The sequence below is a fragment of the Elgaria multicarinata genome, chromosome 12, assembly GCF_023053635.1.
Source record: "Elgaria multicarinata webbii isolate HBS135686 ecotype San Diego chromosome 12, rElgMul1.1.pri, whole genome shotgun sequence".
In the NCBI taxonomy this organism is placed as follows: domain Eukaryota; kingdom Metazoa; phylum Chordata; class Lepidosauria; order Squamata; family Anguidae; genus Elgaria; species Elgaria multicarinata.
Genome location: NC_086182.1, coordinates 7,120,220 through 7,143,479, shown reverse-complemented (window position 1 = coordinate 7,143,479; position 23,260 = coordinate 7,120,220). Strand labels below are relative to the sequence as shown.

Here is a 23,260-nt window from a genome sequence, read left to right as displayed (position 1 = left end):
AGCAGTGTTGCTGGTTTAGCATTTTGTTTCAGAAAACCTTTTTCATTACAGCACAAAGCAGCATTGACGAAACCAGCAGTAATTGTGCTGATTCAAGAACACAGCAGAATTCAATGCAAAGCCAATCAACCATGGACAGAAAATATGTTGAGTACTTCTTGCTAGTATACATAATGACCCAGTTTGCACAATTAAACAACCCATAGTTTGTTAACTGTTTGACCGCTTCCACTTCACTAAACAGCTAGGTTTCTCAAGTTGTTTCTGAACCAGAAATTCGTGTGTTGCTGAGGGAGAAACGACCCAGAGTTTTAACCAAGAACAACCCAGAGTTCCAAGTTTGGACATCATGGAGAACAACCCAAGAATGGGGCGCTGCTGGATGATTTAACAAAGTGGCAATTGGGAGCCAACACACTCACTCCCAAACAGTTGTGTGAATTGGTTCACTACCACACATTTCAATGATATCCTTCCTATTTCCCTTTCCATGAAGTATATGACTCTTTACAAAAGTGCTTTAACAGGCTAAAACAATTGTGTAAAAAAGTTAAAGAAATATATTCTATTCTGTTAACTTCCAGATTCTGAACACGTCATAAAGCTGCCACAATCGCCTGTATCAACCAACAGGCATAAGAAAACAAAGTTTGCCATAAGCGTGGCCACATTAAAGTCTAAAATTTGTGAAGACGTTTATTTTAAAATTCTCAATATGATTTTAGGGCACCAACCTTTGCTGCATTGACCTTTTAACACCAGAATGACACACAAGAACAAGTTTTGTAAAAAATGGTTTTATCAGTTCCATTTTTGTATAAAACACATGGGAGAAACCTAGCCAATCAACACACAAATTGCTGCCACATAACAAGGTACTTTTTCCCCAAACTTTGAATCTAAAGAACATACAAATGTTTTAAGTCTACAGTCAATTGTCTATGCTCTTCCATTTAACTATTTCTTTTAAAAAATTCCACATATCCCCATATTTCTTCTGTCCCAGTTACAGTACAATGACAGGGAGGAAGAGGGCGGTTTATAATTCCTCTCTATGCAGTTTTCTGCTGTCCCTTCTTTCCAATCAGAGACTTGTGGATGTGAGGAATTACACCTGCAAAGAGAATAGTGGATTAGGAATGGAGTATACAGGAACACATTGATATTTAACACTCAGAAGCCATATTTACTTGTACACTTCCATATACAAATCCTATACAACTGTATTTATTTAATCTTAAAAAAATGCATCAACTAACTAACTAAATAAATAAATATAAAAGGGAGTTAAATATTTCCTTCCTTTGCCTTTTACTTGAAAGATTTTTCGTTATGTGTGTCATAACGAAATGTTACTGGTTAGTTATAAAATGTTGCTGGTTAGTTATGAAATGATTTTACAAAGTTATTATACTGATTTGTGTATTTTATATTGTAAGCTGCCTTGAGAAAACTGCAATTTCAAAAGGTGGCTAAAATGCATAAAATAAATATATCAAACTCTTCAATTTAAAAAGTTAGAAATATATGGGTACAAGAACTGGGAAGTAACCATGTAGCTGGCTTATACTGAATGTTACTACTCGGGTTTACTCTGCTCATTGCAAAAACAACTACATTGGTGTCATTATATCCTGCCTTTCCACCAAAAAAATGGTGCTTGGGATGGCTAACAATAAAAAGACAAAGATTAAAAATAATTAAAACAATAATACAATGATTAAACTTGATTTTTTTAAAACAACAACAACACCCAATATATACTATGCTCCCTTGGGGAAAATATAATCTGGATTTTCTTCTCAGATTATGTTTCCCTCATAGTACTAAGATTGATGTGAAGATTTATTGGTACGTATTGTGAAGTGGCAATTTTAGTTTTATTCCCTTGCCTACTTATGGAGCCCTAATTTAGGGTGACCATACGAAAAGGAGGACAGGGCTCCTGTATAGAGATGTGAAGGCCCGGAAAAAAAACCGGAAATTTTTTTTTTGGGGGGGGGGGGGACGGGTTTTTTCCAAAGCCTTTTTTGGTTTTCCCCCTCAAAATTGGAAAAAATGAAGAACAAACGGATTACGGGATGTTTTATTTTCACATGATGAATGAAATGTTTAAGACAAGATGTTCAAATATTTACTTCTCCAAATGATTTCTAAAAACTGTACAGCATCAGATTATTACAATTTCTGTGCACCAAGGACAAGCAAGTCCTAGGTTGCAAACTGAGACTACAACTTCAAATGCAAGAGCAAGATGCATTTCTGCCTCTAGGGGGCACTGCCACTGAAGCAGGCGATAGCTCAGAAAATGAGTCTGATTAAATTTCTTGCATATTCATTGAATGTTGGTTCCCCCTTTTTTCTCAGTTCTTTTTATGGGAATGGGGGCTTTATGTCTTGACACTGGAGGACTAGCGGAGACATAAATAATTTTCTTTGTTACTAATGTTGGTGGTTTCTTCAGTTGTTGTTTTTAAAAATTGTTTTTTGCCTGCTCCTCATAAACTGGCAGAATCTTTAACCAAAGAGATTCCTTACAGTTCAGGCATTCCTAACAGTTCAGGAGCTTGTAGCTCCATTTGTTACCAAAAAAAAAAAAAAAAAAAAGTTAATTAAATTTGTAATAATTGTTCGAATACACTACTTTTAATATACCAAATGTAATAATTTTATGCCAAATCAACTTGGACATAATTATATTTCATGTTCCTAAAGTAACAAAGTGACTTTCAATCTGTAAAAAGTGCTAATGTTGCATTATTTCAATTTTTCTGAAAATTTCCATTTCCCCCCAAAACCCCTTAGAAAAAAAATGTTTTTTTCCATGGCTTCAAAATTTCCAGAAATTTTACATCTCTACTCCTGTATCTTTAACAGTTGCATAGAAAAAGGAATTTCAGCAGGTGTTAGTTGTATATATGGAGAAATGCAGGTTGCTTACCTGTAACTGTAGTTCTTCGAGTGGTCATCTATGCATTCACACATATGGGCTTTGCGCCTGCGCAGAGACCAGACCGGAACCTTCTCTAGCTGAGTGGAACGTTTTTGGCGGGAACCCCTCCCCCACGCTACCGCGCATGTCCATGGGGTTCCCGCCCTTACCTCAGTTTACAGGAGTCCGACGTTGTGCCCCCATAAACATGAGTGTAAATAAAGTAAAGTACATTCCACAATAAAACAGTGTCATTTGTAAGTCTCACACCACCAAGTGGGGATGGTGGGTGGGTTGTGTGAATGCATAGATGACCACTCGAAGAACTACAGTTACAGGTAAGCAACCTGCATTTCTTCTTCGTGGTCTCTATGCATCACACATATGGGCGAATAGCGAGCTGACATACCTTTGGAGGTGGGTTGGTGCATCATCTGAAGATCTCTGAAAGCACTGTCCTCCCAAATGAGCAGTCCTGCCTCGCACGGGTGTCCAAACTGTAGTGCTTGACAAACGTGGATGGAGTGGACCACGTTGCGGCTCTACAGACTTCAGTCAGTGGAACACCTCTGGTGAAAGCCACCGACGTTGAAACAGCTCTGGTGGAATGAGCTGTTACAGGTTTCACTAACTCTAATTTAGCAATAGAGTAGGCCAATTCTATTGTCTCCACTATCCAGCGTGACAGTCGTTGGCAGGAGACAGGGAGTCCCTTAGAAGGCTCACCATAACAAATAAACAGTTGCTTTGTCTTTCTAAATGTCTCTGTCCTGTCTTTGTAAAAAGCAAGAGCCCTTCTTACATCCAGAGTATGCAAAGAAGACTCAAGAGGTGTAGTTGGATTAGGAAAGAAAGCAGGTAAAGTAATATGCTGGGACAGATGAAAAGTAGACACTACCTTAGGCAGGAAGGCTGGGTCTGTGCGTAGCACAACCTTATCCTTATGAAAGATAGTGTACGGGACATCTATCCTAAGAGCTTTAAGCTCACTTGCACGTCTTGCTGATGTGATGGCTACTAAAAAGACAGTCTTTAAAGTAAGCAGCCTAAGGTCTGTCGAAGCCATGGGCTCGAAGGGCTTGCGTGTCAATGCTTGCAGCACAACTGACAGGCTCCAAGGCGGCACGATAGTCTTCACAGTCGGTATCGTGTTCTTCAGACCTTTCAGAAATTTCTTGGTTGTTGGATGGGTAAAAGGTGTAAAACCATCCACACCCCGGTGAAAAGATGTAATCGCAGCAAGGTGAACCCTGATGGATGCGAGCTTAAGTCCCTGCTGGAAAAGTGTCAATAAATAATTAAGGATGAAGGGTAAGTGGCAAGATTCTGGTGTTTGATCTTGTACTGAAGCAAAGTTCCGAAATCTTTGCCACTTTGCTGCATAAGTTTTCCTAGTGGAAGGCTTTAGTGCTGCCAATATAATGTGATCCACAGTCAAAGTTCTAGTTGCAGAGGAGGAGTGGTTGTTATCCTCCATGCAGTCATCTTGAGGGTCGACAGATCTGCGTGTCGAACCCTGCCCTGGTGTCGAGACAGTAGCTTCGGTGTCGACGGGAGCCTGATGTAATCCCCTCTCGATAACCGAAGAGCGTGTGAGAACCACGTCTGTCGAGGCCACCACGGCGTGATCAGGATGCAATCGGAGTTGTCCATCTGGATCTTGGCTATCACTCTTGTCAAAAGTGGAAAGGGAGGAAACATGTACAGGAGATTTCCTCTCCAAGTTCTGGTGAAAGCGTCTCCTAGAGAGCGCTTTCCTCTTCCTGCCCTGCTGCAAAACTTGGCGCAGACTGCGTTGTCCTCGGTAGCGAAGACATCGACAACAGGGCGGCCCCAGTACCGAAAAAGGCTTTCCCGCACTTCGACGTCGAGCTCCCACTCGTGGTCGACATGGAAGGATCTGCTGAGAGAATCCGCAATGACGTTTTCCTTGCCGGCTACATGAATCGCAGTCAGGTAAGTCCTTCTCTTTATGCACCAGTTCCATATCCTGAGTGCAGAACGGTTCAGGGGGTGTGATCTTGTTCCACCCTGCCTGTTGATGTATGCCACTACAGTAGTATTGTCTGTCGCGATCAAGACATTCTTGCCCTCGATCATCTGTGCAAATGCTTTTACTGCATTTTCTACTGCCAGGAGTTCGAGATGGTTGATGTGATGCTCCCTCTGTGATCGAGACCAACGACCCTGAGAGGTTAAGGAGCTGCAATGGGCTCCCCATCCTTCTAAGGATGCATCCGTCGTGATCGTTACCGAAGGCGCCTGTTGTTGGAATGGAACGCCTTCGAGAAGAGTCGACATCGAGAACCACCATTTCAGCGATGCCCTGACTTGCTTCGGTAACGAAAGGTAAGTTCGTCGAGCATTGAGCCTGAGATCGAAAGTTCTTAAAAACCAGGCCTGCAATACCCTCATTCTGAGTCTTGCAAACCTGATGACTGCCGTAGTGGCTGCCATCAGGCCTAATAGTCTCTGGACTGTCCAAGCCGATACTTTCCGCCGGCTCTCGATGTCGATGGCTAACTGCTGCAAGGTGTTTGCCCTGGTTGAAGGTAAGTATGCTCTCCCGTCTCGAGAGGATAGGGTTACCCCTATGAAGTCCAATCTCTGCTGTGGAGTCAAAATGGACTTTTCGTGGTTGACCCACAGCCCCAACGAGTCCAACAGGTTGAGGGTGGTTAGTATATCCGACTGGAGCGCCTCGCTGCTGTCCGCTACGAGAAGCCAATCGTCCAGGTACGGATAAACACAAATGCCTTTCTGCCTTAGGTGGGCGCATACCACCGCCATGACCTTCGTGAAGACTCTCGGTGCCGTGGCCAACCCGAACGGAAGAACGGTGAACTGGTACTGGGATGCACCGATCGAAAACCGCAGGTAAGCTTGATGCGACTTCCTGATGGAGATATGGAAGTACGCATCCTTCAGATCCACCACTGCGAACCAAACTCCTTCTTGTAGAAGCTGCAAAATTGAAGTAACCGTTGTCATACGGAACTTCTTCGGGATGATGAACTTGTTCAGTTGTCTTAAGTCCATGATCGGTCGAAGACCTCCATCTTTCTTCGGGACCGTGAAGTAACGGGAGAAAAAACCTTGGTTGATTTCCTCTGTAGGTACGGGAGAGATGGCTCCTTTCGATAGCAAGGTCTGTACCTCGAGTAGCAGAGGAGGGGATGGAGTCGTTACTTTCACGCCGGAAAAAGGAGGAAGGGCATCGAGCTCGATGGCATAGCCCGAGTTGATGATAGTGAGCACCCAGGAGTCTGATGTTATTGACTCCCATTGATGGTAATGGGGTGCTAGGCGGTTCGCAAAAGGGGGTGGATCTGGAGCCGAGGAGTCAAACCCGCTGCTTCTTAGAGAAGTCGGGCTGACGTTTTTCCTGTTGGAAACGGCTCTGATAAGGCCGTTTCCTTTGAAGTTGTTGCTGCTGCTGCCTTGGTTGCTGGTATTGGGGCCGTTGTTGTTGTGGAGGAGGTCTTATCCATCTTTTCTGTCGGTATTGAGTCTGTGGAGGAGGAGCAGTAAACCCCATCTTTTTAGCTGTTGTTCTCGCCTTGTAGATAGAGTCCAGCGTCTCGTCGGTCTTTGTATTAAATAGACCTTCGCCATCGAATGGCATGCTCTCTATCCTCCATTTCGTCTCTTGAGTAAGATTGGCTGATCTGAGCCAAGCGTGCCTCCTCAAAGAAATGGCCCCCATCATCGACTTTGAGTGGCAGTCCACCTGGTGTCGAGCGGTAGACAATTGCTGCCTTGCTATGGCTGTCGCTTCATTCTGAAATACTCTCGCGAGCTCCTTCTTATCCTCCGGAAGATGTTCGCATAGAGAACCCATCTTTTCCCAAAGGAAAATCTGATATCTCGCCATAGTTGCCTCGTACGCCGATGCTCTGATGCCCAAAGATGAGGACGAGTAAACTCTCCTGCCAGTTTGGTCCAATTTCCTCCCCTCTCTGTCGACAGGTGCAGAATGAGTCTTTTGTGACTGTCCCTGTGCCGATTCCACTACAATTGAATTCGGCTTAGGATGCTGAAGCAAAAATTGTGCATCCTCTTCCTTAACTTTATAGAGTGTCTCCAATCTCTTTGATGTTGCCTGTGTCACTGCCGGGGTTTTCCATGACAGTTGAGCCGTTTGTTTCAAGGCTTGAGGAACAGGAATGGCCAAACGTTGGTTCGTTGTCGACTGAAACACATCATAGATTGGGTCGACTACCGATTCATCTGTTTCCTGTATGTCAAGTCCCAATGCTTTGGACATCCTAAGCATATGGTCCGAAAAACGTACCATATCGTCCGAAGGCGAGGATGGATCGGCATCTTCGATTGCATCGTCTGGTGAAGGAGCAGCTGGGGCAACTGAATGTTCAGATTCAGAATCGGAAGGATAGTTATCCTCTGGTGATGATAACGTCACCACTTGCAGACCATGTTGTTCGTCTTGCGGTAGCACAGTAGCGGATGCAGCAGATGGTATTGCTTGCTGTGCACGGTGTCGAGGCGTCGATACCGTCGACATTAACTGAGCGGATGGAGAAGGCAGAGGCAACTGGCAGACTCTTGTTGTTGGAGGAGGTTGTGCATAATAACCTTCCTGCTGGTAGTAACCTTGATCCCCTTGAAAATATTGTTGAGGACGGTATCTTTCCCAGTCATAATATCTAGACTGGGAATCAGAGTACTGCGATGCCCTGTCCCAATCTGTTCTTGAGGTCCGTCTCGGGGAAGGCTGTACGAGTTCTTGCGGCCTCATAGGTTGCCGAGCGGACGTTACCGACACTGAATCCCGAATTTCACCCTCTGATAAACTTGGAGGACATGTCGGTACCGTGGCCGTCGGTACTGACATAGATCTTGGTACCGAAGGTGACCTCGGTATCGAAGTGGTCGGTACGGCAGGAGGCGTGGAATGGCTCTTGGCCGATTCCCGATGTCGAGGTGACGGTACGGTGGATTTCTCCACATCCCTCTTTTTCTTCTTCTTCTTTTTCTTCTCCGGCTCAGAAGAAGATATCAGAGTTCTGGCTGTTTTAGGGATTGTCTTAGCCATAGAACTCGATAAAGACCGACCAGGCGTGAGGGGTATCTCAGCCCTATTTGCTCTGGTCTGCACTTCAGTGCTATGGTCTGACGGTTTCTCCGCAACAGTCTTTGTAACTGCCGTTTTACGGGCAACAGACTTATGAACCGCCGTTCTTTCCATCGAAGGGGCCTCTGTGGCCTTGAGAGCCTTCTCCCAAAGTACGGAGCGGAGTCGGTCTGCTCGGTGTTTTCTGGTTTGTTTGGTAAAAGACATACAATGGTGGCAGGTCTCTACCACATGTCCCTCTCCCAAACAGATAATGCACAAAGAATGGCCGTCAGACGGAGGGAGCTTAGCTCCGCACTTGACGCACTTTCTAAATGGTGCTTTGATTGCCATAAAGGCCTCACACGACCGAAGTCGCTGAGGAGAAATCTAACTACAAAAATCTTTTTTTTTTTTTTTTTTTTTATATAGATAGAGAAAAAGGACGAAAAAGAAGAAAGCTGAAGAAAAGGTAAGCTAGAAAAGTATTTTAAATAGATCAACAGAGAAAACGCTAGAGGTAAAGTTTTTCGGTCTAGGCACAACGGCGGACGACGAAGAACTGAGGTAAGGGCGGGAACCCCATGGACATGCGCGGTAGCGTGGGGGAGGGGTTCCCGCCAAAAACGTTCCACTCAGCTAGAGAAGGTTCCGGTCTGGTCTCTGCGCAGGCGCAAAGCCCATATGTGTGATGCATAGAGACCACGAAGAAGAACCTGGTGAAATCCCCTCTTCATCACAATAGTTAAAGTGTAGGAGCTATACTAGAGTGACCAGATTTAAAAGAGGGCAGGGCACCTGCAGCTTTAACTGGTGTGATGAAGAGGGAATTTCACCAGGTTCTCCATATATACAAATGACACCTGCTGAAATTCCCTTTTCAATACAACTGTTAAAGATACAGGAGCCCTGTCCTCCTTTTCATATGGTCACCCTACCTAATTAAGAAGTTAAAAAGGGGGGATCAAAGAAAATTATTTTGAAAAAAGGTGTTTGTAGCAGATGGAATATTCTCCAAGACAGTGGAAAAGGCGTTTGTGTGAGATCTCCTCTCTACTTCTGTTGAGATGAGCACTATTTGGGAATACACTGCTGCTTAATAAATTATCACATTTCAAAGAGAAACACAAGATTCAACTAGCACTGCAATTATGACATTCTGAATCCATCACTAACAAAGTTACTTCTCAATCAATGAACTAAAAGTTATACTAATAAGTACGCCTAGTAACAACTGTGACTACCTCATTTGGTGAATACAATAGCACTAACTACCACAGTACTTTATATACAATAACACTAAACATACTACATAGTAAACCAGTTCTGCAACATCCTGCCAAGTCACAAAACTACACCGTCACCTAATCAGAAATCCAGGGAAGGAGGGGAACAGCAAGATTCTACTAATTACTTGGTAGAATGTTATAAATATGCAACTTGCCTGCCCACTCCCTGCCTATAGCTTTTATATCCGTCTAGTCATTCTAGACACTCTGATGCTACATACCTCCACCAGCAATGGTAGCTTTAATAAGTGAATCCAATTCCTCATCACCACGAATAGCAAGCTGCAAGTGACGAGGAGTGATACGTTTTACTTTGAGATCCTTGGAGGCATTACCTGCCAACTCCAAAACCTGTTGGAAGAAATACAGCTCTATATTTCAGTCTCTTAGAAAAACATCAGCGGGTTTTGGAAAAACAAAGTTAGTTGCAAATTGCAACATGAATTTATTTTCTGATGCATTTAGAAGGTCGGGGGGCTGGGGGGAATCCCAGGCTCCTAAAATTTAAATTTCTTAAGACGTGTTAGTTTAAATGTTAGAGGTGTAGTACTGTTGCTGCAAACTTACATTAAATGGTGAACCTGTCTCATAATAGTTTTGATTTAAAATATTAAATGAATAATATTAATAGGACAATTATAAACCATAATTAAATCTCATAGTTATACTGCAGAAGCTGTTATACAACTGGTTATGCAGAACCAGTTCCTACTCCCGTTAAAAAGTATTGTTAACTACACCTAAAATCATTGCATCAAAAATTTGGAGCACTCCAACTATGTCTTTGATAAGTGAATGGGTTTCTAAACTCTGGCATGTAGTTCAAATGTCTAGATTCCATGAACTTGTTAAGTTTAAAAGGAGGGAAACACAAAAATGTGTGAAGCTTGTTATCCTTTTAAGGATTTCTGAAAATGCCATATACACATATTTATGCAATTGTGCTTCAGTATCTTAGAAATAATTATGACTGACATTTATAGTTATTATATTATTATAACAGATAATGGGTTGGATCGAGATTTAGTCATACTAAGAGCAGACCAAATAAAATCAGTGGGACCTAGTTTAGACATGACTAACTTAAATCCTATTGATTTCAATGGGTCTACTCTCACTAAATCTGTTACAAGGGGATTGAATTAAATCTTATTTCTTTTTTTTAAGGGTTAATAACAAGGAAATATTGTTGTTGTTTATTCATTCAGTCGCTTCCAAGTCCTTCTCCATAACAGCAGCCATCTAAAAGCTTGATGCTACCTCCTCAAAATTTTATTCAGGTTTCAGCACTTACAAATATGAGAGATCACACACTTAAACTTATGACTATAAGGCAAGTATAATTCTGAAAGTTTCCGTATACAGTTGCTAGAACAAATAACCTGACTAGGTTTTTTTTTTTAAAAAAAGAATATTTTTAAAGAGGTAAATGAAAACGGTTACAAAGCAGCAAGGTTTCATGCAAGGCTTTGCTTTCATACTCAGAGTCTAAATGGATAACATGTTTAAAACTGCAAGGAACGTCCTGTAGATCAGATTGACTGGTGACCCTAATGATCTTCTGCTTTCTCCTAAAGTACATAACAGTTCACTTTGTGGATACATGCATGCTGTTTAACTAGTTCTTGGTGAGACCTAATGTGTGTCACACACACCATCCTAATTAGTACACATAAGAATCAGAGGAAACACTATCTGAAGAGTGTGTTGGCCATAAAGCTCTTGTAATATTATTTGATCCAGGCCACTAGTACAGAGCTTATAAAGAAGGCAGGAGCAGCTATGTTTAGGTTTTACTAATCTAGATGTTCCTACTAGGAACAGAAAAGATTAATCCATTATCAAGACCTTAGATTATGTTCAGATCATGTAGTCTGACAATATTGATTTTGGAACCTACCTCAGCAGTGAGGTATTCGAGAATTGCAGCACTGTACACGGCAGCTGTAGCACCAACCCGTCCATGGCTTGTGGTGCGAGTCTTCAAGTGTCTATGGATACGGCCCACTGGGAACTGAAAGTAGAAAGACCTGTTCAGTATACTGTATGTGGTCAAAACCAACTATGAAGCAGTGCTCTTCCACAAGCAATTAACTCTGACAGTCTGGTTCTATGAACTATTAGTCCAGGCAACTCTTCTAATAGTACTATAGTCAGGATTTTAGTTACAGTTTTTACAGACTAGCAAGTCAAGTGCCAAGTCACACACAGTTCTTACGCTGCTTTATCTCAAACTGGACGTTAAAAGAAGATGGTGATGTAATCTGCTTTCCAGATATCCTTAGCATCTGGTCTACTGACAATGCTGACAAATCAGCATTGACCTCCATGAGGACATTCATATAGGAAAAAACAGAATTTTATCACTTAAAAGATTAAGGGATGCACTATAAACTTAAGGCAACATAACAGCTTCAAGTGTATATGCAACTACACTCTCCTCAGTAAATAAAATTCCAATGACGTTCAGTGGGCAGTTGCTGAACCCTTTTCAGGTAGTGAAAAAGCACAGCAGTCCTGATTTATGCCTAATATAAGCTGTCTTCTATAACCCACAGGAGCTCATTTTCTTTCATAAAAGAAATGATTTTCTTTGAAAGAAAATACATGTTTCAGAAAAACTGGTATTTTGTTTACCTATCATAGGGTTTTAATTGCCTTTATCCTCAAAACCACTTTGTTACAAGCCAGAGGAAGAATACAGAAAACTTCAAACAAGACAAAAACTCCAGACTGTAAACAGTAAAATCAGCAAAGTGGAGTAAATAAAAGGAAAGCTGATTTAACAGCCAACAGGTTCTGTTAAAGGAAATTAAGGATATGGTATTAGGAAAGGTCTCCTTAAGAATTCAGCCAACACTTCACATTTCAGTCAGGAACAAGTTAACTACTGGGTTTACAGAATTTACAAAAGCAGTGGCCTTGAGGAAGGGTAAGAACCATCTTACCAAACGCTGCATCAACCAATGTCCAGCTGTCCTCTTTAATGCAAACGTACAGACTTTCAAGCTTGGTTCCAGCTCTAAAGATGTCTACCATAAGACTACAAAGGTAGTTATCTCCTCTAATACCCATTCCCCGATGCTTTTTATTCATCAATTACGGCAACTATGAAATTTCTTGCCAAAGTTGAGTTTGACATTCTGTTGCCAACAGATCTCTGGCAAAAGGAACACATATAGTGCAGCAAACCCCCTTGGCACAGTCAATATAATACTTCAGGATTCATCAGACCTTTCCCCAATATTTTTTATTTGGGCAAAAATGACAGTAGGGAGCTTCTGCAACCTATAAAAGAGTTTCTCTCAGGGATAACGGAAGAGTGTAGGCAGAGCAAAATCTTCTCCTCAGGCTTAAGGAAAAATCACAATAACTCTAGCCACTCAAAGAATGTTCAGTTCACAATACAATTTCCTCAAGTAAAAGTTACCAGGAACAGTCTTTCAAGACAAAAGCTTTATTTATTTATTTTTGTTTGTACATTTATGAGTAACCTTTCAGCTCAAGTAGGGCCCCCAAGGCAACTTACAGTTAAAATGTACAACTATTTTTAAACGTGCCAACATATCACTGATTGTTATGGTTTGTCACTTCAATGTTAACCTTATGGCTCTGATTCAGCCTCTCCTGAAGGAAGTTTAAAATATGGAATATTTCTACTTGAAGAAGAAATACATCATTTCTAGAGCACCAGGATATGAATATCTGAGGCAGCATCATATCTGGATGTCTTACATGAAGCTAAAACAATGGATAGCACTTGAACCAAACAGTCCCAAGAATGCTAGTTTGTGCGTTTCAGTCTCCAAACAGCTAATTGAAGACATCCTGGCTCTTGATAGAGAAGTAGAACTTGACTAGGAAATTTTTGGAGCTTCCGGGGAGGCTAAATTGAGGGAGACTGAACTCATGAGAAACACGGCTTTACAGGACAATAGGGTACCATTAGGACAATCTTTGCCTGTTTAATTCATAGCCTATGGAGATCCCTGTGATCAGAGATAAAGCATACAGAAGATTCTTTGGCAATGGAATTGTGAAGGCATTAAAAGTTTCTGCTGAGATGAACATTAGAACGGACCCCTGGGGTCTGATGATTTTCTACCGAGGTTCAAGTCCATGACTGGCACCCTAAACCTTTGAGCCAGTTGTCTGAAGACCTTACAGTTTAAAGTACATTCTCTGGAGACTTCTGTTTAAGCAGTTAGGAACATAGAACAAGGCAGACCATTGGTCCACCTAGCTTAGTGTTGCATTGGCTAGGATTTGTTATACTAACATTTCCATTTTGACATTTTGTTTCTATGCCTTAGTAATTGGTAATTTAGAATAGTGTGATGCATTGTACATGGGACTGCTATTGAAGACTTCTCAGAAACATCAATTAGTGCAAAAGAAAGTTCAGCTGCTAACTTATGAACTGGGACTGGTTTTATGGAACATATCTCATCAATACTTAAACAGCTGTACAGGTTGCCAGCCCATTTCCAAATACTGGTTACAATCTATAAAGCTCTGAGCAGCTGGGAACCTGGATGCTCCATCTTTTTCTGCAGGAGCATGCCTTCATCTTAGGCCCTTTTCCAGGTGCCCCTGCCACCTAAAGTTAGGCAGGTAATGACTGGAGAGAGGGCCTTCTTGGTTGTGAACCCTCAGATTTGGAATGCCCTCCCCAGACAAACAGCTGGCACCAATTTTGATTTCTTTTTGCTACCTGGTGAATGTTTTTGATTTTTGCCCAAGCATTGCAGCACGTGGCATGGCAGGTTTGGTGGCTGTTTTATAACTTTGATGGATATAATGGTTTCTGCTGGTTTTACATGATTTTATTGTACTTATTTTAAAACTGAGAGTCCTGTTTCTGAAGAGTGGCAGATTGACAAAATACATAATAAGTAAGGAGCTTGTCCTAAAGGCTGCTCAGCTCCCCTCAGCCAAGTGAAGCAACTGCTAATCTATAAAAAGGGGTTCTGTTTATGACGTGGGGAGAACTGCTGCATAAGTCAGAGTATGCAATGCTACAAGACTAATGCTTCTTTCCACTACAGATATTTTGCCTTTGATGGCATTTCTCAGAGACTGCGCCTATAAAAGAGGAAAAACCTTAACTAGATAAACGCCAACCCACATGACCATAGACTGACTGCTTTTTATCCTTTTGCCGTTTCCTCTTCCTCTTTAGCAATCAGGTTAATTAACTAGGAAAGAGCTTCTAAATGGCTCCACATCCTCCCACATACACAATGTTTATTTATTATTATTATTATTTACAATATTTACATACCACTCAATTACCTAACACAGCTTTCAAAGCAGTGAACATAGCTATAAACCGTAAAAGAAAGATTAAAAAAGCAAATTAAAATTATTAAATTTAAAAACAAAGGAACCAGAAAAACAGTGGCCAGTCACTTGATGTTGGAGACTAAGAGCTTAAGAGGCCTGAAAGGCTGGCTCATACTTGAATCGTGTTCCTCCAAGATGGTGCCCACCATATCCGAAGAGCTCTAAGATACAGGTTACTCAGAAGTAACAATGGGCAAAAGGAGATGCCACCCCAAGATCCTTGGACTCTAATTCTAAATCACACACAGCCATCAGTAAGAGGGCTGGAGAGGGAAAGCGCTGCTTGGCTTTGTTCAATATCTCTGTGTCCCAAGGCAAGAGATTGAAGTGCCTCTCATCTGCAGCCACCTCAAGACACACAAAGCAAAAGTATATGTGACCCCATACACCTAACTAGGCTAAGAAAGAGAACAGAGGGAGAAAAAAGCTCAATTAGCATACCCTACTGTTTTCTGCTTACAATTAAACATACTTTTTGTGTTTAAGTTGTTACTAGGTCAGCTTGGAAGAGCACTATGTAAGACCTTCAGTCTCTGCAGAAACAGGAAATTACATGGCCAGTAGAAAGCCACCACCATCCCAAGTTATTTTTTGTTCCTGCCTCCTCTTTCGTGAATGTTCAGGATGCTGTTCTGCTCCCCACTGAGAAAAACAGCTAAGACCAATAAAAGACAAGGCACTGATGTTACCTAGTTTTAAAATATTCCTATATGGCAAGGATAGAATAAGTAACTCTCAGATTTAAGTAAGAGGAATACATATGAATATAAATATGCATGAAATAAATTAAAAACATACCTGAAGTCCAGCTCTTTGTGAGCGAGACACTGCCTTTGCCTTGGCCTTTCCACTGTCTTTGCCAGCCTTGCCTCCAGCCTAAATAATAAAACAAAAGATGAACTAGAACTATTGCTTAACACATCAGGAAAAAGTGATTCCAAAACACCTATCTAGTCACCACTTTTAAAAATACATGGCTGGAGGGATACAATTTAGTAGTGACAATTCTCCACTTGCCATCTTGATAGTATGGGATATTTCAAATGAAAGTAAGGTTTCAGGGCAGGTATTCAAGTTTCCTTGTTAAAGAGCAACAGTATTTTGAGAGAACATTTTGAAAAAGATTACATACATAAGTACAAGCAAAGCAAAGCCTTATACAATTTACTGGGCCACAATTCTAAGCATTCATATTTCTGGACACTTATTTTTAACTAACAGTTAAACTTTCCTTAATGTTAACAGTACCTGCTTTCAAAAAATGCTGTGTATTTAAATGCCTTATGCATCTTGCATGAGACCTTAAGCTACTGTATTTTAGTTTTAATTTGCCCTGCCTTGAATTAATGTAAACGTATACTTTCACCCAATTTGTTTTGCTAAACTAGTTTATCAAAAATTTATATGGTGGATAATGCATTAATCAGAAAAGGGTTTTGTCTTAAGCTATATGGGTAGGTGCTCGGTGAAAACCCAGAGCAAAATACTGAATGAGAACATTTCCATTTCCATTACTTGTTACCAAACAAAACTCAAATACTTTTAAAAGCATGTCTTGCATTTAGAAAAGCCTTGGAAAGCAATGAGCTCTCAGGAGTGGTTCGCATACATTAACCAGTTGCTTATTTTCTATGTGATAAGTCCAATGTATAAGATTACACAAAGTAACTTCCATGTGAACCACCAGTGCATGACTTGTAATCACCTGTAACCATTTCCATGATCACAGCAGACCTAGAAGTGCCACTGCAATCATGTGAATGATGGATGTATCCAGAAAGAGCCCAGTTCATCATATGGAAGCATGTCCATCTGATCTCATACATAGGAAGGATGAGAAGTGGCTTGTTCACACATGCAGTTTTTATTGGCCTGCAGTTTATCCTTTTAATAACTGTCCAGTGCTCCATAAAGGAGAGCTGCAGCCTACCCTTGCAAATAAGTACAAAATACTTAACAGCCCACTTACTCATCTGTATTGGGGTTGGGGGAATGTAAAACAAATCATGAAGTTGGTAGGAGTGGCAGGAACAAGCCCTTTGTCAAATCATGGGTACTAATCCATACTTAAAGTCCAACTACATATATGTTTATCCATAACTATTATTTACGTCAATAGGATATACTCCCAAATAAATGCATAAAATAACAATCTTAACTGCTTAGTGATGCTCCCATTGCAGGACCTGATAGGTTCGTGGAAAATAAGCCTGATTTAAGCAAGAGAGAGATCCCTACCCCTAGAACTTATTAGATAAAAAATCATATCCAGAATACTCCCATGTTCAAGCATTTTGATCTGGGAAGTTCTGTAGCCAATCAATGAGAGCCAACAATCAACAATAAAACACAAAAGTGTGCTTTAATTTCTCCCCCCAAATATTCCAGGTTCCTCAGGGTTATTGGACAAATAATTAACACGGGATACTTGTTGTTTACAAAATACAAGTAAAACCAACATGCTAAATTAGAACACTCCCCAGGATAGCCAAGAGTCAGGGTGGAGATATTTGCATACTGTACAGTCACCTGTTCACAACCTTCAAGATGTGGATAGGTGTGGCATGAAAACACCTGCAAAGACTGGTAGTTTTGCCTGTTTGGCATTTGAGCTTATTACAACCTTACTGAACTACATTTAATATCCTGTTAATGTAATGCATTTATAAATAAATAATAACTGAAGCTCTCCGGGTGGTTCACATAAGATAAAAACATGGAAATTAGATTTGAAAAACCATTTCTTATATGCAGGCAAATCAATCTGTTATGTGTGTTCTAACTTGACATCTCTGCTCAATTAAGCTCATCTGAGGATCTTTGTAAGGTGCCCTTGCTGGCAGATTACATATGTGGATTTTTAGTTGTGATACCCCATCTATGGAAAGCTCTCCCCAGGGACCAAATACAGCAGGTTTTAGTCACCAGACGACCTGTTTAAAGTGTTAAAAACATTTGTTTTAATCTCTGGTGCCTGGTTTTTCTTGCTTTTGTTATTGTTTGCACTGGATGGTGTTAATTTGTTTTATTTGTAAGTGAAAAGCAGAGTAAAAATGTTTTAAATATTTGCTCAAATGCTATTGCTATTAATACATATATTTTTAAAAAAACGTTTAACAAATGAAAAGCAGTTATTTCTGTTTGGAATAAGAAAAGTCAAGCTCAGAAAGGGGATTCATATAACCACTTACCCACTCATATCAACTACCCCTAGAAAGGAAAGGAAACCCCTGCAACTGTACATGGTGATTCTCCCTGGACTATGGTTAAGAAATCAGAGGGGCAGCACATACAGCAGCCAACACTTCAACTTTCTTTCTGGTGGTAAGAAAGTTTGGTACCATTGTGAGGAGTTCACTTTGAAATTTCACCACAATTATAACAATATTTACTAATAGATGCTAGAACACTAGTAAAGCTCAATCCACTGTCATCAGGAATCAATATGTTCTAAGATCCTACACATAAGAACGCACTTACAATCCCATATTAGTGAGGCTAATTGGAAGTTTCATTGGTTGCTACTACTTTATCCTTCCCATAGTTCATTTATATTTTTACAAATATTACTAAAATGTGCCAGTTGCCACAAGCTACAAGTTTTCTATGGTTAGCTTGACCTTGCAAAGCACTGCCACTTTCCAGTTTTGAGTCAGGTTGAAGAGGGATTTTCAAACAGTACATAAAACTGTCCATAGACTATGGAACTGATGAAACATCAATTAATTATTTTCACGTTAAAACAATATAGCTAAACTAATACATTTGTGAAGTTCTAGAGTTCATTGCTTAAGTCAAATGAGGACACCTATATCAAAGTCAGGGCAGTCTTTCATACATATGTATTTTAGGTGAATCATCACACACAGCAAAAATCCTAGTCCAAAAAATCACTTAGATGTACAGATACATACAGCCTTGCCAACCTGCCAACTTTCTATTCTATTCAGCCTTAACTGGAAGAACAGACACAGAGAAGGTCCTTAGCAAAGAAAAACATATTGTAAAGCAGCCTTCCCTAACCTGGTGCCCTCCAGATGTGTTGGACTGCAACTCCCATCATCCCCAGCCATCACAACCGCTGGTCATACTGGCTGGGGATGATGCGAGTTTCAGCCCAGCACATCTTGGGAGCACCTGGAAAATACATATCCTTCATATATATTTTTATAAAGAAGATAATTAAACATGTCTCACAAATTACACTACAACACAAAAGGCAACAACCTTAAGTCAGTCAATTACCAATCTTATAAACAAACTGGCATATCAACCTCCAACATTGCTGTGACACAGAATTTTGTGACATCTGCAGATTATGATTGATGTACACCATCCTAAACTCATGAAGTAGGAAGATAAGATCCTAAAACTGTAAAATGTTGATACACTTCTAAACCTCTTTACTTCCAATTGTTTTCCTGACTTTGTTGCAACACTCCCTAGGAACTGTGCTTAAGACTGTATTTATAAATTGAGAGAAAAACAGTCACCTAGATATTCACATGGAATTACACTAAAGCTACAATGCTAGCTCTGTAAGTTAACAACCTCTTCATTTTCGCAAGAAATAAACTTTTAATCAAATAAGAAACTTAGGAATTTTATACTTGTGTTGAAGACAGCATAGCTTGAAGCAAAACTGTAAAGCAAGATTTAAACGTCTTTTATTTTCAAGTGGCATGTGACATGAAAGCACTGAGCAGAAAGGTCTATTTCCCCATCACATTATTGGGACACTTGATTTTTGGAAGTTTGCTATGCAAATAACTTGCAGTCAAAATGTATTTGGACATGCAACTGTAGAAATATCAATATACTTGTATCACTGAACAAGTTATATTATGCAATGCATTGTAGGCAGGGCTGCTTTTGAAAACCATTTGGAAACTTCAGCTGATCCGAAATAGGGCAGTGAAACTGTTAATAGGGATTGGTCAATATGATCCCATTATGCCAGTACTTTTCCATTTGCATTGGCTGCCAGTCCATTTCTGGGCCCAATTCAAAGTGCTGGTGTTAACATTTAAAGCCCTAAACAACTTGAGGCCAGGTTACCTGAAGGGCATTCTCTTCCGGAACCCTAAGATCATCTTCAGGTATCTTTCTCCTTGAGCCCCTGCCAAATGAAGTGAGGTGGGTAGCTACTATGAAGAGGGCCTTTTCTGTTGTGGCACCCTGGTAGTGGAATGAGCTCCACAGACACTCGCCTGGCAACAATGTTGTAGTCTTTTCAGTGCCAAGTGAAGACTTTATTTTCCCTGGAATTTTAGTCTTTCAGTTCCTCTTGCTTTTAATATATTACTGTATTTTAAATCTTTACACAGCTACTCAGTTTTATTTATTTATTTTTAATATACTATAGTTGTAAACTTTTAAATTATATTTTACTGTGTTGCATTTCATGGTTTTAATTGTTGTGAACTATCCGCAACTTCGGCTATTAGGCATTATCGAAATTTAAAAATTAATATAAAAAATAAGTTTTTTATAAAAAATCTTGTTGGCTGTTTTAAGATGATAAAAACACAAATGAAGTTTTAAATTTCCTGTTAGCCCACCCACTGGAAGATACTCCCTCATTAACAAGAAAACTATTTAACAGAATTCAAGTTTGGAAAACTAGAGCTGTAAAGCGAAGTTTCAAGCACAAAAGCTGTTAAGCCCAACCATATTTTCAGAAATGAAGATTAGGATTCCTCCTTAGTCTGGGATGTGATACTTATGGTTGTTGACAACTTGGAACAGAAAGCAGAAGCCAACAATTTTAGAAAACGAACGTCTATGTTAGCAAATGAAAGATTCACATCTGAATGATGTGCCCAAGAGATAAGAAAATAACCCATTTGCAACCCCATCCTTTGCCGGTTTACAAATAAGCGAGCACAACGGCGCTTAGTACTAAGTAAGCAGACACTGTTTACTTGGGGGTAAGTCATACTGTAAATAGCGGTGCTTACTTCCAAGTAAATATGAATAGGTTCACATTGCACAACGGGGAGGTCTGCAAGTCGTCAGCGTCATCCGGCAGGCGACGGGTCCCGCAAAGTGATCGTGGGAAGGCGCGGTTAAAGGGGGTAGTGGGGGGAGCCGCTTCCAGAAGCGGCGGGCAGGGGCTCCAGCGCGCCAGGCTGTCACAGCGCGTCGCCTCTGGCGGGACCCGTCAGACTCAGGCTGAAGCCCGCGTGAGGAAATAAATCCGCCTCGGCTTGACGTTTATACAAGCGTTACGTTGCTAGGAAATCTCTGCGCAGATCCACCAGAGACAGGCAAAGAAGCAACGCGCCGGCCTGATGGCAGCCGCCGTCTAAAACCCTCTGGCTGGCCAAAGCGCCCAGGCCCTCCGGCGTGTCAGTGACATAACACGCCGGGGCTCTTGCGCGCTGTTAGCAGCGGGAGAAGCCCGCCCGGCCGCCTGTCAAGATGCCCACCCTTCAAGGACCCCCCGGGCTTCACACGTTGCGCAAGTCAGAGCCCAGGTCTCCCACCCAGCGCGTGCACCCCTCGGGCGGGGAACTCCCGTACCCCAATATCAACCTCCCCCGCGCGAGTGTGCCCCGTGAGACACGCGTCGGGCGCGTTCACACCTTACTTTTTCAAATAGGCGTCTACCCAGAAGCGTAATGCGTAGAGTCCCGGAGGGAGGCGGGGCTTCCAGAGCGCCTTGTAAAATAAAAGCAGGGAGTCGCCAACGGCGTCTCTCCCCCCCCCTCCGCTGTTTTCCTCTACCCAACAACCCTTACAAACTGGGGTTCGAGGTCACCCGTCTCCATCCCATGACAGGCAAAGGCTCGGCTTTGCGCCGGCAACGCTAAATAACCGAGTTTGGGACACCGCAAGAGAAGCGAAACGTACAAGTCGTTCGGGCTCCCTCCCCCGGGAGCCCGACACCCACGGCCGGCGTTAGAAATAGGTGGGAGCCCCGCAGGGGCTTCCCGCCTGACGTCCCGGGGTGCTTTCCTCACACACTTCGTTCCAGCCCGTCCCACGCCATTATTTTTCTCCCCTCTCACCATGGTTCCGTCGCTGCTCTGTGAGGTCCGGTCCCGATTCCGAGCTAGAGCCGCCTCAGAAAGTCAAGAGACAATAACCCGCCTGAGCGCGAGGAGGGAGCCTGGCCTGCCGCGGCCACCATGAACCAATCACAGCCAGCTATGCTAGTTTGAACCTCCCGCCTTGACCAATCCAATTACGGCTTCTTACTTCCTCGAGTAAGCCCCGCCCCGCGGCCCGTTTAACGGCTGTTTTTTTACCACCAACAACCCCCCCCCCGTCTTCCTTTGCACACGGCACGTAAGAGCGAGAAAGAGGGGGGCGGGACGAAGTGTCGCTTCCCACAGAAGGGAAGTGTGGAATGGCAGCCCTTTGGACCAGTGACAGATAGCAGCCATCGTACAGTAGGCGGCACCAACGTAGCATCTACTCTCTGAACCAATCAAAAGCAAATATAGTTTCCCGCCCATATTGTCTCCCCCTCCCCCACTTGTTTGTTTGCGCGGAGAGAGAAAAAAATGGAGTCGACGGCCTGAGGGCTGGGGAGAAGAGCAGTTATTTGCCCCATATTCGCATAGAGAGCTCAGTGTGTATTCCAGCCAATGAACCGCACGTCGATTCCAGTCATGGAAAGAACAGCTCCTTCTATGTGCCTAAACTAACGACCTCAGGAGGAGGCGCTTCCAGATCTTTTTCCCCGCCAAAAACTGTCTTCACAAACACAAGGCAAAAACATTCCCCTGACGCGCTGAAGGTGGAGGCCTTGTGGGCTCCTTCCCGATCCTGTTGTAGCAGACCCGATCCCGTGCATGCTTACTTGGAAGTAAACGCCGGGGGATTTCCTTCTGAGGAAACGTGCGTAAGATTTGCGGATGCCATCCTATTCACTCTTCCAGCTGTTGTGTTTACTCGGAAGTAGGTAAAAGCCTTACTGCCCAAATCCTATATTCATATGTAGCAAGGAATCCCATTGATGCCAATGAGGTCGGTATAGTGGTTAAAGGACTGAGCTGAGAACAAGGAATCCTAGTTCAAATTTTCCCTACCTCAGACAGGACACAAACTTCTCTGTCTCAGCTCCACAGTAGCATCGTAGGGAAATGTTAAATTTCCATGGTTATTTATTAAGTTAAATATACCTGTTGCCCATACACACCTCATGACAACTTATTCCAATGGTAATTCATTAAAACAAATTATTTTACCAAACTGACAAAATCACAGCCTCCTATCCCATTTCCACAGCTACAATGATTTACTTATTGACAGCTTTAGTCAGTGATAAAACACAAACGCATCTCAACTGGGAAGGGGAATAAATACAACAACTAAGGGCACAATCTTATTCATATTTAGACGGGAAAGAAAGCCCTACAACTCCCAGCATTCCCCAGCCAGCACTGGGGAATGATGGGAGTTGTAGGACTTTTTCTGTCTAAACATGAATAGGATTGCACCCTAAGATACCTTGCAAGGTTGTTGTAAAGATTTCTTAGACAATGAACAAGAAGAGCTTTGGGCACTCAAAAAAGCACTATGGATTGGATCCAGATTTAGTCATACTTACAGAAGACCCACAGAAATCAATTGGACTATATGAAATTTTAAAACAGTAAAAGCCAATTA

General features: G+C 41.9%; 1 protein-coding gene across 1 annotated transcript; it reads right to left on the bottom strand.

The window, feature by feature from the left end:
- Positions 1-781: 781 nt before the first annotated feature.
- Positions 782-21,773, bottom strand: LOC134407245 (histone H2A.V). The gene is made up of 5 exons (XM_063138901.1): positions 21,655-21,773; positions 15,440-15,517; positions 11,196-11,309; positions 9,517-9,646; positions 782-1,114 (listed from the first exon to the last, which is right to left on the bottom strand). The coding sequence occupies exons 1-5, from the start codon at positions 21,655-21,657 to the stop codon at positions 1,053-1,055; spliced, it is 387 nt and encodes a 128-aa protein (XP_062994971.1). The 5' UTR covers positions 21,658-21,773; the 3' UTR covers positions 782-1,052.
- Positions 21,774-23,260: the final 1,487 nt, after the last annotated feature.

Bases quoted from the DNA above. Each gene is read 5' to 3' on its own strand.
- LOC134407245 (XM_063138901.1), bottom strand. The intron at 11,310-15,439 runs GTATGTTTTTAA...TTCTACTTTCAG, and splicing joins CACAAAGAGCTGGACTTCAG to TTCCCAGTGGGCCGTATCCA. The intron at 1,115-9,516 runs GTATGTAGCATC...TTCTCTTTGCAG, and splicing joins AGCTACCATTGCTGGTGGAG to GTGTAATTCCTCACATCCAC.